This window comes from Microchirus variegatus, assembly GCF_963457635.1.
Source record: "Microchirus variegatus genome assembly, chromosome: 7".
NCBI classification, from domain to species: Eukaryota; Metazoa; Chordata; class Actinopteri; order Pleuronectiformes; family Soleidae; genus Microchirus; species Microchirus variegatus.
In genome coordinates, this window is record NC_139808.1 from 20,558,966 (window position 1) to 20,575,028 (window position 16,063).

A 16,063-nucleotide genomic window follows, 5' to 3' on the forward strand; every position below is an offset into this window, starting at 1 on the left:
TTATGACGCTTTTGTCGCTGCGTCTGACGCTGCCCCTGGTAGCGGGGACATCAGTTAAGAAGAGATTAACGATTAAAAAACATAACGCCTTAATGATGACTGTAATTAATTAATCACAACTAAAGCAATAATTTGACACCCCTAATAAAAATAAGTTTGGTAGCTCTAACAGCTCATATCATGTGGCTGACTGGAAAAACAACTGGGAGTTAGAAAGGGCGTTTTTTGATTCTGTTTTCTCAGCCACGACACAGGTTCGTGGCTCTGAGTATCCGATTTCGATACGCATATAGTTACAGCCCTAGTAGAGATGCTACCTGTATAAAATGCAAAAGAGTTACCTATACTCTTATAATATAAATACGGGTTTCAAGGGTTCCTTCTACAAGGGCTGAGGTTCTATCTGGAACCATTTGCTTCTGAAAAAAAATAATGGTTCCAGTAAGAACCATTTTGATCCAGAGAACCCTTTAAAACCCCTTTGTTGAATAAAGGATTTTAAAAGGGTTCTTGGTGGAACCCTTATAAAAAAAATTCCACCTGGAGCCAAAAAGGGTTCTTCTATGAGGACAAGCAGAAGAACCTTATATGGTTATACATAGCACTTTTATCTCCAAGAGTGTATGAGCCAAAAGTCATCTGAGATCTTCAAGTGCACGTCTTTTAAAACTCACTTTTTTTTAAAAAGGCCTTCCTATAATTAAATATTTGTTATTTTTATTCTGTTGTTTTATTTGATTAATCTTGATGTTCAACTGTGTTCAAATGTCTGTACTATTGTTGTTTTTGCATTATTCTATGGAAAGTGCTTTGTAACATTACTTTCAAAAAGTACTAAAGTAATAAAATGGTTATTACTAGAGCTGCAACTAACGATTATTTTCGTAATCGATTAATCTGACGATTATTTTCTCGATTAATCGATTAATCTGATGATTATTTTCTCGATTAATCGATGAATCAGTTAGTCCATAAAATGTCATAAAATGTTAAAAAACGTTGATCAGTGTTCGTCAAACCTGGAAATGACGATGTTCTTGAATGTCTTGTTTTGTCCACAGACCAAAATGATTCAGTTTTAATGATTTCTTTGATATATGGAGCAAATAAACCAAACAATATTTACATTTAAGAAGCTAAAACAGTCAGAAATCTTGTTTTAATCATGAAAAAAGCTTCAAACCGATTATCAATTATCAAAATAGTTGCCGATTAATTTAGTAATCGATTAATAATCGATTCATCGATTAATCGTTTCAGCTCTAGTTATTACTGTAATATAAAGACCTATTGATCTGAGGCGAACAGTGGTGCACAGAAAACACCATGTTACATGTTACAAAAACATGGAACAAAATAAACATTTAAAGGAATACACATTTCAGAACAGCTCAACGTAAGACACTGGTGTCTTGGGGAATCCACCTCCATTTCTTAAGCACCTGAAAAGAAAAGAAAAAGAGTGTTTCTGAGTGCTTCAGTTTATGTACTTTTCACAAATTGCTGTATAAATATATTTACTTTCTTCGGTAGATTTCACCTTCATATGCCCAACTCTACTTCCCCACAACACTTGTCTGACACTAAGCCTTGCAAGTCATTAATGTGAGAATCTTTTCCATCTCTGAAATCCATCACTGTAGACACAAACACACCATTAAATATTGTTTGTGGGAACCCAATGTTTTTTGCATTAGCACTAATTACTGGAATGTCCATACAGTATATACACTTGAGTGGTCCTTCAATCTCTGTTTGCCCCGAGGGTCCATTATTACCAAAAGTAAATGTAATAAAATAGAGTCAGCAGAAGGAGGTGTGTGGAAACTCTCCTCTGAACAGACAGTGAAATATAGCAAATAGTGCAATAAAACAAATAGTGTGCATGCTATGCTTAAATAATAATGATAAATCGTTAATTGTCTAATTGCCAGCTGACATAGGGTGGAAGGCGTGGTACACCCTGGACGGATTACAGGGGAAACATATCGAGACACCAGTTTAAATGAGTTCAAGTCTTTTTTTTTATTTATAATTTGCATCCCAAACAAAAATGTTTTCATTGTGAACTATTCATCATATTCTATTAAAGGGACACTGTGTAGTATTTATGGGTTTATATAACCCAAAATCCATCTTTTTATACATATTATGTGCTCCTGCATTGTCTAGTCGCTGTATAATAGTTTGTGTGTCATTTTCGTAGTGTTTCAAAAAGTCATGTAAAATATAGGGGTGGGAAAAATAATCGATTCTTCGATGCATCGCGATTCTCTCTAGAACGATTCCGAATCGATGCGGATAAGTTAATAATCGGAATTTTAAAAAAATTTAATTACTTCGCCTACTGCAACATTCTGTTCGCTTCGCTCGCTGCAGAGCCAGGGTTTTCCCCAGTGTATTAAAAGCCTAGCGGGTTGCCAGGCTTTGCCTGCCCCCGCCAGGCTTTGCGTTGCTTGTTTATTTATTTAAAATAGATTTTTTTTATACACCACTGCTTTTTCTATACCGGGGAACAAGAGCGCACCTTCCCCCATGTAATCAGCGCAGCACACGCTTGTCCAGGTGCAGATTGAAACCCAAGTCACACTATCAAGTGCGTCATTATTACAGTTACATCGTTCTTGTCAATAAAGATGTTATATTTAGGGATACACCGATAATTCGGCGGTCAAAACACAGCTACAACACGGGGGAACAGCTGTTAAACGCTGGAAAGTCTCTGCGCAAAAGCGAACCTTGGCTAAGTGCGGTACAGATTATGAACTCCCCGCGATATTGACTTCACACCAGAGAACGAGGACGACATTTGACCGGCTGCGGACACTGTAGCGCTCAGGGAAGGGAGGGGGTGAGCAGAGGAGCAGTTCTTTGTTGTAAATTTCAGCCTCTCCTCTAGATGGCACTATAAACTACTTACTTCACCTTTAAATATCGTCACAAACATCGTTTTGCGATATATTGTGAGTAAATGTTACGCTCATTGCACCCACCCTTACTGAACACTTCACGGACATTCAGTGACTGAATCATTTTGGTTTGTGTACAAAACAAGACGATTTTAAAACATCAATATTTCAAGGTTTGGGAAAATAATGGACCGATTAATCATGAAAATGACAAAGATTATCCTATTATGAAAATAATAGTTTCAAAAACTCCACAGAATCATAAACATGTTTGGTCCAGTGTCTAAATTTAACACGGAGGCAAACATTAAATTGGATGTTGTTTCCAAATCATCCCACTGAGTTGTAGCCTCTCCAAACCTTGACTCAGCAGCAGGGCAAAGACTTCAGCAGGAGGCTGAAGCTAAAAATATACACCGCCTGGATTCAGTAGGCTACAATTCTTCCAGCACTCATTTTTGAGTGGCCCATTTATCATCATTTCGCATCAAAACAGGATCCTTCTTGTTATCATTTATAAGAGATCTGCCTATAAATGGACGCTGTCTGAGAGACTGGTCTGTGTGTATTTGTGTTTCAGGGGAGCGTTCTCTGAGGTGGTCCTGGCTGAGGAGAAGAGGACCCAGAAGTTGGTGGCTATCAAGTGTATCCCCAAGAAGGCATTAGAGGGCAAAGAGAACAGCATTGAGAATGAGATAGCAGTCCTGCACAAGTAAGTGGACTCGACTGATTTAAGGCCACATTATACTTCTCTGACTGCGTAATGCGTTATCCGGCTGCATCACCACAGAGACCCCTCGAGCCTTCATACTTCTGCGTCGTGGTGACGGATACGCGCTGCAATTTCCCGCCCGATCAGTAGGGGTCGATGCGCAAGGTTGTTGCGCTTCTGGCTACAGTGAGCAATGACGTCTGAGAGAGAAAGAGAGACAAAGACTGTTGTTGTTGAAACAGTGGCCCTTTCTCACTTTTCTGTGTCACGGAACGCAGTTTAAGATAATTTGAGGCGAGAAATTGGCCATTTAGAGTCTAAACATGTGCTGTGTGTGTTAAGATATGACGTATTTATAGTTTGGCAGCGACGTTGTCGGCGGTGATCAGCTCCTCCTCTGTGGACGCTCGGTGCGCACTGTGAGACGGCACAGAGCAGCTTCGCTCGGCCTGTCCTGAGGACCAATCGCAGCTCTTGGCCTCTCCCTTTGTCCCTTGACGGAGTGACGGACACTTAAAAATATTTTGTGCAGTCGGAGACGACGCAGAGGCTACCCGACAGGCTCTCCATCGACGCAATCTCCATCAACACACCTGATTCAAAATGGTCCACTCCTCAGCAAGCTCTGCAGAAGCCTGATAATGACCCTTTTATTTGAATCAGGTGTGTTGGAACAGGGAAACATCTAAAACATCCCCAGGATCAGGGTTGTCTGGTCATTCTCCCCTGACATCAACAAGGTCTTTTATCCCAGAGAAACTATTGCTCACTGGATATTTTCTCTTTTTCAAACCATTTAGGGCTGCAATGATGACTCGATTAATCGATTACTAAATTAATCACCAGCTATTTTGAGTGTTTTTTCAGAAATTAAAACATGCTTTCAGATTTTCCAGCTTCTTAAATGTAAATATTTTCTGGTTTCTTTGCTCCACATAACAAAGAAATCATTAAAACTGAATCCAGACATTCGAGAACATCCACATTTCCATGTTTGCTAAACCACAATCAACATTTTTACAAATTTTCTGGCATTTTACAGACCAAGCAAGTATTCAGTTAATCAAGAACATAATCAATTGTGAAAATGATCATTAGCTGCAGCCTTAAAACCACTGTCTATAAACTCCAGGGATGGTTGTGCATGAAAATCCCAGTAGATCATGCCATGTTCAAAGCCTCTTGAATCAAGATTCTGCTGATTTATGATGCTCACTTTGAACTTCAGCAGGTCTACCTGCCCAAGTTGTTACCATGTGACTGGCAAGAAACAGAAATTTGCATTAAAACTGTTTTGTATAACTTTTAAATATAAACAAATGTCTGTTACACTCAAATGTGTGGCATGTGTACTTCTCATTACAATAACTCCTAGACCGTTTGTGATATCTAGAAAATTCCAAAACTATGGACTGGCGATCTGTCCAGGGTGTGACCTAGCCTTTTGACCTCTGTCAGCTGGAATTGGCACAGCACCCCCGTGACCTGCATGTGTACGATAAAACGATTGAATAACTGCGAGATATTGAAAGTGAAAGTTATATTGAGAGTATGAAATAACACCAACAACCAAAGTCACACACTGCAGCTTCAAATTGCAGTTGAACCTCATAAAGTTGCAGGTGAGTGTATTTCTTTCCAATGGGACTAACAAAAAACAACACAAAAAAAACCACACACAATGTTCAGCATTAGCCTGCATCTGAAATACTGAAATACTATCTACAAGGTGCAAGATGGTAAATTTTTCATCACTGTATCTCCATTTACTGCAGCATGTATGTTGTATCACATTACTACATATACTGTACATACAGGACATGACTGTCGTAATATAATCAACCATGTTGCATTTAACCGGCATCAGATCCAACCTCTTACTTGCCGTTATATTTATAGATACATATTATATTTAGTTCCTTGGTTCGACAATAAAGACAGTTTTCTCAGGGGATATAGTTAAAGGGCCAGTGCACCATTATCACCCCTGTCCAGTCTCGCTATTCGGTGCTTCTTGTTTTTTGCACTGGGCACAGGACTTTTTTTCTTTTCTTGCATGAATAGCATTTTTGAAAAATCCACTACTTACATTTCAGGATGCAGTTTCCTGGATAATCTAGAAAAACCAGCAAGATTTATTTTTTTTTTTTTACTAAAAATAAAATGTTCTGTGGATTAACCTGATTAGCAGCTTCTGTGTGGGAAAAATGGGCTCCTGGTAGTTTTTCATGTTATCATTATTGGAAAAATAACAACACTCCTGTAAACACAATTCACATATATTGTATTGGGGTGAGAATAAGGTCTACTGTTTCTCTATATGATAAAATACAGCAGTTTATTAAGAACAATTGACATATTAACATTAAATAAATATTGAACAATATTGCCATCTGTTTCTCCAGTCAGCATTTTGTGTCTGTACTGTACTACATTTACATATTTCAAAAATATATTCATAAATATGATTGATAAAATTCAGAACAGGTCATCAAAAAAACTCAACTCTGATAAACAAAGTATGAAAAAAGTTCTGAAATATGCAAAACATGAAAATAACAAATAAAAAGTAATTGGAAAATAAAGCTGAAGTGATTCAGTAGCGGTTTTTTTTCAAGTGAACAAAAACATAAATCTACAGATGTAATAACTAGACCATGTCAATTTTTATAAAATGGCAAAAATGATTCTGATCAATCATTGTGCCTCTAGTTTTGCACATCAATCATATTAGTTCTTCAAATATCAAATAAAATTAGCCTATGAAGTTTAAGGATGTAATATATAATATATTTCTGCATTAAAATGTCTTAACACACTAAACTAATATGATAATTTTTTTTAGTAGTTTATACTTACTTGAATTTATTGTTTATTGTATATTTATTATAACTACGTGTGCTGTTTACCTCTTGGCCCTAAATAAAATCTCGATCTCAATGGTTCTTTAACTCGGCAAATAAATTAAAATAATAATACGAAAACTTAGATGAACCAAAACAGTCCCAATGATCTTTAAATCCATAGAAATTATGCAAACATTTTTGTGGTCCTCCTCAGTCTAAGGACAGGAGATGAAACATGCGATGTTGACTTTCGCACTCACTGGGACGTCACAATGCGCTAAATTCCTGGAGTTGTTGTCTCGCGGAGCTCCGCTTTGTCTGTAAAACATGCGTGAGTGCTGGTGAGGGCAATGGTATCTGAAAACCAGAAGTCCGCGAGAAGTTCTATTCTTGGCTCCACAGTGCAGCACAGAGTTCTACACAAACTTCCAGCCTCAGAGGATTTATCTGTCCAGTGGATACAAGTCAACTCAACTCAACTTTATTTATAGAGCGCTTTAGGCAGCTATAGCTGGTACAAAGTGCTTAACAGTACAATAAATAAAACATGGCACATAAAACATAGGAGACAAAATAAAAACAATAAAACTATTAATATATATATATATATATATATTTATAAACAATAAAACTATAAAACAATAGCAATGTTTAAACAATAAAACACAATAAAACTAGAAAACAATAACAATGTTTAAACAATAAAAACAATAAAACACTAAAACAAGAGCAGAGTCTCATGCTGAGTTGAACACAGAAGAATAAAAATGTGTTTTAAGATGAGTTTTAAAAATGGACATATACATATATACATGTCATATATGACGGCAATGTGCCTGCTAGAGCCTGCAAATGATCACTTTTCCAAATGCTAACTGCTGTTAGCTCCCAGTAGCCTCTGTGGCTGATGTCATTTCCTGTCCGTTTTTTTGGGTTTTTTTAAGGTGGACCTAAAGAGATACTACTAAACAGAGCGTTCTGAACAGGGCTGTTTTGGCAGGGTGATTAAACTGCTGTGGTGCTTCATCCTTATGGTATTTTGACCAAAGCATCACAGTCACAGACATGTTCGTTAGGACACCAGGGAACTAGGTTAACTTGGAGAAATAGGGTATGTGTCCCCTTTAAATGATGTTTACCCCTCAGTGCTGTGACCTCTGGGTCAAACACCCTATGCAACATTAGAGAGAGGAATACAATTTTGTTTTTTCATCTTAATTTTGTGTATTTGTCAGAGGTGGAAAAAGTACCAAAATATTGTACTCAAGTAAAAGTACCAATACTTACTCAAGTAGAAGTAAAAGTAGTCATCTGAAAAAATACTCAAATAGAAGTAAAAAGTAGTTAATTTGTAATTTATAAGTAAAAGTTACCTAGCTACTTTGCGTGGGGTGTGAGGGTAGTAGAAATATGACAAGGGCTCAGAAATCCCAAACTATTTTGGAGCTCACGCACCCGGCACGACACAGGATATTTCGTCACTTTTGGCGCGCGCCCTCTATGTTCACGCACCAGTGCTGGTGCTAATCACATCATCATTTGTCTGGTTCTGGTGTATATTTTCCCCCTGTAGGTCTTCGTTGTGCTTTTTATTTTTACTCAGTAACAGATAGGATTTATAGGATTTAACTAAGTACAATACTTGAGTCATTATGTCCTCAAGTAAAATACAAAAACCTGTTTTTAAATTGTACTTATAAAATACAAAATACACAAAAAAAGTATTTAAAGGGGAAATAAGTAGTTTATAGTGCCATCTAGAGGAGAGGCTGAAATTTACAACAAAGACCTGCTGCTCTGCTCACCCCCTCCCTTCCCTGATCGCTACGGTATCCGCAGCCAGTCAAATGTCGTCCTCGTCGTCTTTCTCCGTGTCAGCAGATGAGGTTCGTGAGGCGAGGGAGAGGGCGAGCTACCGCGGCCGTAGCAGACGCAGCGGAGAGAGAGGAGGCGGGACTTCCGCTACAAGTAAAGAGAGGCTTGTTTTGTTCTCTCGCGTTTGTCCTTACAGGCTCCGGTAGAAACATGGCTTCTCGCTGCTAACAGTGGCTATGCAACCGCGGTCCGCGGTCATGTTATTTTACATGACTTTTTGAAACACTACGAAAATGAAACAAAAACTATTATACAGCGACTAGACAATGCAGGAGCACATAATATGTATAAAAAAGTGGATTTTGTGTTATATAAACTCATAAATACTACATATTGTACCTTTAATACAGTAACTTGAGCAAATGTATTTCGTTACTTTCCACCTCTGGTATTGTCACAACGACTCATCGCTGTTTGCTGCCAAACTGTCGCCACCAAACCTCTCCCCATAAAACGCAAAAGCACAGGGGAACCAAACAAAAAAGACAACAACCATGATCCAACACTGCTTCCTGACATCATCACACTAAGTATTTTGTTATTGTTTTGACTGAGAGACTCATAGCGGCAGACACTGCAGTATATTACTGTGCTTTTATTTGTCGGCCCGTAAATTTGAAAATACAAATACTGCACCTTTATCCCTTGTGTCTATACTTGTAAAGTTTGTTTTTTATCTGCACTTGTATCAGATAAAATGGGAATAAAACACGTGATCGCTCGTCACTCTGTTTCTGCTCGAGTTTGCTCTCTACCTGAACAATGAATGTAATATTTTATTATGTGAAGACAAGTTGCACTGTGGGTAATTGTGACGTGTACTTCTCTTCAGATGTAGGAATTACAGTCCACATTGAAAATGGCTGATCTACATTGGGTCCAAGTTATTTTTAGAGCTCTTGTTGCCTGGGTTACAGGAGACACACAACTCTCTAAGCCAATATACAGCTATGATCCCTCCTGAGGTGAGGGCGGTGGAATGAGAATAGTGTGTGTTAGTTGCCAGTTTGGAAAGAGGGTTTTGACTAATGGGGTTAACTGAGGTGAACTTGGCCTGAAATTTGTAGCCTGGCTCTTGTTCAGTCTGAAGTTTAAACAGACTCATGCAAATGTTTTATTTCTCATTTTAATATGTCCTCATCAGTGATTGCTCAGTAAACAGAACATGGGCCAGGGTTTGAACAAACTCACTTCAGGCAACAAACAGTTCCTGTTTGCTGATTTTTCTTTTAATTTAATCATCCCAGTTTTTTTTGTTTTTATTTCAAAACCAGTTAACCCTCTTATGACCATCATGATAATCAGGCCGTCTGGATTTTTTACTGTTTTTTTATGGCTGTAGAACTGATCAAAAAAATGTTAAATGAGTGAGTGCTTCTGCTCCTTTTTCCAGGATAACTTTCACTTTCAATATCTGGCAGTTATTCAGCCATTTAGGAATTAGGTACTGAGAAGCTGACGTCACAAACGTGTGATGTGCTGGTGAATCTCGTCACTGATTGGACGGTCATTTCTCGAAAGTGCTGTAATGACAAGTATAAGGGTGCAAAGCTCTATTTCTCTGCTTTCCAGTATCAATCCATCCATTCACTACTGCTCTATCCTCCACATGAGGGTTGTGCGGGGTGGAATCTCAGCTGACATAGGATGAAAAGCGGGGTCACACCCTGGACAAATCACCAGTCCATCATTTGTTGTATTTTTGTAGTATTTCTGATTCCCCACCCCACCAAGTATCACCACAGTTGTATTGTCCCCATAGGGAATAGTTTTCTATTGGCATGACCACAGAAAAACAAAGAAAATAAACACATAACACTTCAGCCAGCCAACATACAGTGTGTACCTGTGAAATCACAGAGACCAAACATGAAGCCCGACATATGGCTGGTAACACTCAGTCACACAGTAATGCACGCAGGGGAATAAATAAATACGCGTTGAGATAAAACGATCCTGGGTTCGAGCCCTGATTGGAACAAGGGCCTTTCTGCATGGATTTTACATGTTCTCCCCGTGTGTGTGGATTTTCTGTGGGTTTTCTCCGGCTTCCTCCCACAGTCCAAAAACATGCGATATGGGGATTAGGTGAATTGGTCACTCTAAATTGACCGTAGGTGTGAGAGTGTGAGTGAATGGTTGTTTGTCTCTATATGTGGCCCTGTGATGGACTGGCGAACTGTCCAGGGTGTACCTCACCTATCACCCAATGTCAGCTGAGATATGCACAGCACCCCCCGCGACCCTCTGGTGGAGGATAAAGCGGTAGATAATGGATGGATGGATGGATGGATGTGAGAGTGAGAGTGAATGTCTCTATATGTGGCCCTGTGATGGACTGACGAACTAGGGTGTACCCCGCCTATCGCCCTATGTCAGCTGACATAGGCACAGCACATATGAGACCATAAGAATGTGCAATAAAGAGTGTTTCATTTTTTCAGCACGACCTATCAATCTGATAAAAAAATATAGGTATATTCATTATTTTCACCAACTATAAACACACATGAAAGTACTGAGCATCGGATTGAATTTGTGAACTTTGGAAATATGTTACAGTTCAAAGTTTGCTACAGCTCAAAGTCTATTTGAAGTCTGTGACTTCTGTACAATTGTTATTATAACTTTGACTCAACAAATGCATTTTTTCATCTTCTTATATTATAAGAAGATAAATGCATTTTATAAAGCCTGGAGATGTGACCTATAAACACACACCCCCAGGATGTCCATATAAGGAGTTTTGTATTATGCCCACGGAAAGGGTGTACCTGCAGCATTGATCAGTGCCGGGTGAGCACTAAGGGTTCATGTCTGTAATTTGGGATTCTTAATCTCAATCAGAAAACAAGTCACTCTAACCATTTGCAGCCATCTCAAGTTACCAGTTGTGACATGAAACAAACCACTTCCTGTGCGCAGCGTGGGGAATGTCGAAGGGCAACATGAGCTCATGAGCTAAACATTGCTAAAGTGAGAGACACACACACACAGAGACAGTCATGTGGAGCTGATGGACCTAATCTACATCCTGCAAACCCGTTTGACACTGGCTCACTCATTAAAGCTGAGGCAAGTAACTTTTAAATATAATCAAATGTCTGTTATAGTCAAATGAGTTCACACAAAGCTGATTAAGCCTGTCAGCTGCACATGGGTCTCTCTGTTTCTCACTATTTACTGTAGATCTTCTGTGGCCCGACGACATTCCCACACTCTTCATAGGAAGTGATTTGTTTTATGATAAGACAACGAGAAAGGCAACAGCGACGTTGCATTATGGCACTTTTCCACTACCCAGTCCCGGCACGGCTCGACTCAGTACGACTCGGCATGTTTTTTCTGCTTTTCCATGAGCAATAGTACCTGTTACCTGGTGCTTTTTTTGGTACCTGCTCTGGTGAGGTTCCAAGTGGGCTGAACCGATCCTGTGACTGCCGGCCACTGACGTGCCGTGCCGTGCCGTGCCGTGCCGAGCTGTGCTGTGACTGTATCATGGAAAAGAGTTATTAGTTAAGCGAAATGGCTATAAACCAGGGCTGTCACATTTTGTTCAAAATGTGAATTTATATTTGAACGTGGGATAAAAAGTTCATGTTCGAAATGTTATTATGGTTATTTACAGGTCATTATTATTATAAATTACTTAATTTTTGGAAAAAGTGACATCACTACTATAAATAGGTTGGAGTCTGACTGAAAACGCAAAGAAACAAATATAAAAACTTAAACTTAATCTTCCTACAATTCATTAATTAAGAAACTCGGCAGTAGGGCTGAACGATTTATCGTTTTAAGACTGAAACCGTGATTTCAGAAAACTTGATCCTGTGGTCGTCAAAGTGCTCCTTACTGACCCACAGCCAGGCTTTTAGCCAGCAGGGTGTCTGGGCGTCCTGGGGACATACTGTACTGAAAATAATAAGAAATTAGACGCCCTACTTTTAGGCAGGACGTCCTATTTTTTTTCACCCGTTTCCCCCGGTAACTTCGCTCTGTGTGATCAAAATAAGCCACAGGTTTGTTTGTTTTTATAACCGGAGAACAAGGGCACTGCGCCCCCATGTAATCGGCGAGCCAGGTGCCGATTGAACCCCGAATCACACACAAATACGTCATTTGGATCGCTGCCCTGATCCGCCTGTCAATCTCACGCTCCATCCTTCCCTCACTCGTGAACAAGACCCCAAGATACTGAAACTCCTCCACCTGAGGCAGGATCTCTCCACTGACCCGGAGGGGACAAGCCACCTTTTTCCGGTCGAGAACCATGGCCTCGGACTTAGAGGTGCTGATTCTCATCCCAGCTGCTTCGCACTCGGCTGCAAACCACCCCAGCGCACCCTGGAGTTCCTGGTGCGAAGGAGACCACATCAAGACCACATCATCTGCAAAGAGCAGAGATGAAATCCAGTTGCTCCCGAACCGGACCCCCTCCGGCCCCTGGCTGCACCTAGAAATTCTGTCCATAAATATAATGAACAGAACCGGTGACAAAGGGCAGCCCTGCCGGAGTCCAACATGCACTGGGAACAAGTCTGACTTACTGCCGGCAATGAGAACCAAGCTCCTGCTCCGGTCGTACAGGGACCGCACGGCCCTTAACAAAGGGCCCCTAACCCCATACTCCCGGAGCACCCCCCACAGAATACCACGAGGGACATGGTCGAAAGCCTTCTCCAGGTCCACAAAACACATGTGGACTGGTTGAGCAAACTCCCATGAACCCTCGAGAACCCTGCGAAGGGTATAGAGCTGGTCCAGTGTTCCACGGCCAGGACGAAAACCGCATTGTTCCTCTTGAATCCGAGGTTCGACTATCGTAATATCTGCCAGAAAAATCGCAATTAAATTTTTTACTAAAATCGTTCAGCCCTACTCAACAGATTCAAGTGGACTTGTCAGTGTGGACAACACTCCTCTCTAATTTGCTGACGTCTGTGCTCTGAAGTCGTGTGAGACCCCCAGACGGAGGCAGAGGTCAGCGAATGCCTCAGCATCCTGACACAGACATTTCCACACACTGACAATCACCGTCATGGCTGCCGTCAAACAACGCTCTGAGTTCATCACCCACAAAAACATTGTACTTATATATAGACATATAGATCCATATAAATTAAATGTGTGAGAAAAGAGCATTAAGATGAATTTTTGTGGTGCTTCACGGATTCAGAGGCTTGTTTCTTTTATTTTTATGTTTTTTTTATGATAGGAAATTTACATTTAAATTGCAAAAAGTAGCAGTGTTTATTTATTTATTTATTAATTTAAGCAGGGACATTCATTTACGTCAACATGTAAATATGACAGATTTAAGATATTGTGACGCAGCAAAGCAAACCAGGAAAAAGGTTTCATAAGTTTCAAGTCGAGTCATCAAGTTCTTACTTTAGTGCACATATAATTTTAAAAGAGTTTAAAATATTCTATTTTTTCTTAGATTTGCACATTAAGTTCATCAATATCACAAAGGGCTTGTTGTGGAAATTCTCTGCTGCTGGTGAAGAATGAAATAGAGAACTTCTGCCGGCCGACAAGTTTTTATTTTCGTTGCAGGGAAAAGGTCAATCTTCACAGGAGTGATTCTTGCTGGAGAAAGAGCAAAGTGAGAACTCCACATTTATATCTGAGCAACTTCCCTTTTGCATTCCTCCAATAGACAAGAGTCTGCCATTCAAGGCAGTATTTTCACACCTCTTTGTCTACTAGAGGTATTGGGGAGCTGACTCCCTGCGGATGTTGTAGGAATGTGTCAGTTCAAGCTAGACACAATACACAATATACAATACACAATACACAAAGGACCTATACTATTCTGTACTAGACAGGTATAGGGTGATGGGCAGTTTTAACTCTGAGTCAGTGAAATTGAATTTACCATTGCAGGCTGCAGTGATTATCCATCTAAATGATGATTAGTCACTCACTAAATTAATTGTCAACTATTTTGATAATTGTTTGTTTGTTTTTTTCCGAACACATTTTCCGATTTTTCAGTTTCCAATATGTAATTATTTTCTGGTTTATTTGCTCCATATGACAAAGAAATAATTCAAAACTGTATCATTTTGGTTTGTGGACAAAACAAGACATTGATAACATTTTATGAGATTTTACGGACCAAACAAATATGGATTCATTGATTTTGGAAAATAATTGTTAGTTGCAACCCTAATATCGTAATCTGTAGTGAGTGTGTGAGAAAGTGCAAGCTTGCGAGCTCACTCAACAGGTTTAATCCATCATTCATCCTTCACTCCTTCCACGCTGAGCTAAGCAGGTGAATGAAGGTGCCTGTGCTTCATTGCAATCTGGATAAGACTAACTGCTGTAATCCAGCATGAGCTGAGGCCGACTCATCCACAGTTACATCCTGTAGAGCTTTGTTCTGAGTGAATGACACCTCTGTTAAAGCCTGAGCAGGTCTGCATCATCACCTCTGGTTTCAAGTTCATGACATAAAAAGAACTACAACATTCTGCCTTACGGCATATATAACAACCCATCTCGTTGATGAATCAAATTATTCTAAAAATCTGCATCCAATCAAGGATGGATCACTGCGCCCAGGGGCCCAGTGGCTCGTAGTCAATCCCAGCATACTATGAGCAATAGGTTCCATAGCTCTGTTATTCACAAACTAAAGCACTATTGTTTCCTTGTCCTTTTTTGAAAAATTAGCCTCCATTTCTAATATCTTGAAAGACAGGATGTAATCATACTGTATATGATGTAAACTAGACTACTGTCCCTGGTTTGAAGACATGGTTGTTTGTATATTAGAAGACTTACTCTGAATGATTCTGTGAACAAATCTTTTTAATGAACTGACATTGAAAACAACTAGTTTGTGCGTTCGTGTCTCGTATAAAATGGCGTCACAGCAGTTTCCTGCTAAGAGGACCCCTGCTTGGTAGTCTTGTTGGTATGGTCTGCATACCTCTGCAATTTATTAATTTCTTACTAATTTTCTATGCCTCCTTTTAACTTTTATATTGTTTTGTGAGTTTTATATCTGAAATTTCCTTGTCTCCGTAACTATGTGCACTATATATACTGCTATCTATAAAATAAGACTCAATTAAATTCAACAATGTACAATTAAGAATCAAAGTGTCTCCATGCTACTGAATATAAAAGCCATTCTAAATAAATATGATTTAAGTTAACTTTTAAAAACTCCCCAATCGGTAATTGAACACAAATCCGGGGCTGAGCTGTCCCAGAGCTTGGGAGCAACAACAACAAATAAACACAATGATCGGGGCAGGGAAAGATGATGTGAAGGCTGTGGAATCGCTGTCATCCCACGGGTCTCAGGGGGCAGCAGATCACAGAGCTCAGACAGTTAGGGAGCTGAATGCCACCACACTCTGCTGCAGCCAGTAAACAATACATGTGACTGCTACATGACGCTGCATGCTGGGAACACACACACACACACACACACACACACACACACACACACACACACACACACACACACACACACACACACTGTTCCAGTCATGTCTCTAAGATTTAATATAATACATTTTTCTATATTATTATAGATTTCTATAATAATACATCTATTGCTACCACTAGTACTTCAGACTCCTGTTTAAATTCAGTTTATTCTTTTAAATCACACATTAAATCCCACTTTTGCAGACTTCACAAGTTGTTTTGCTATCTAAAAAGGTTTTTACTGTTAATTTTTATTCCTTTATTTG

The 16,063-nt window shown here is 39.5% G+C and overlaps 1 protein-coding gene across 1 annotated transcript in view; it reads left to right on the forward strand.

Annotated features, from left to right (window-relative positions):
• camk1b (calcium/calmodulin-dependent protein kinase Ib) overlaps positions 1-16,063 on the forward strand; it is a gene marked incomplete at its 3' end in the record, with an annotated part of 74,325 nt that overhangs the window by 47,103 nt on the left and 11,159 nt on the right. The window contains exon 3 of the mRNA XM_083892967.1: positions 3,490-3,621. Coding sequence (XP_083749093.1) covers positions 3,490-3,621 — 132 coding nt within the window. The remainder of the gene's footprint in view (positions 1-3,489; positions 3,622-16,063) is intronic.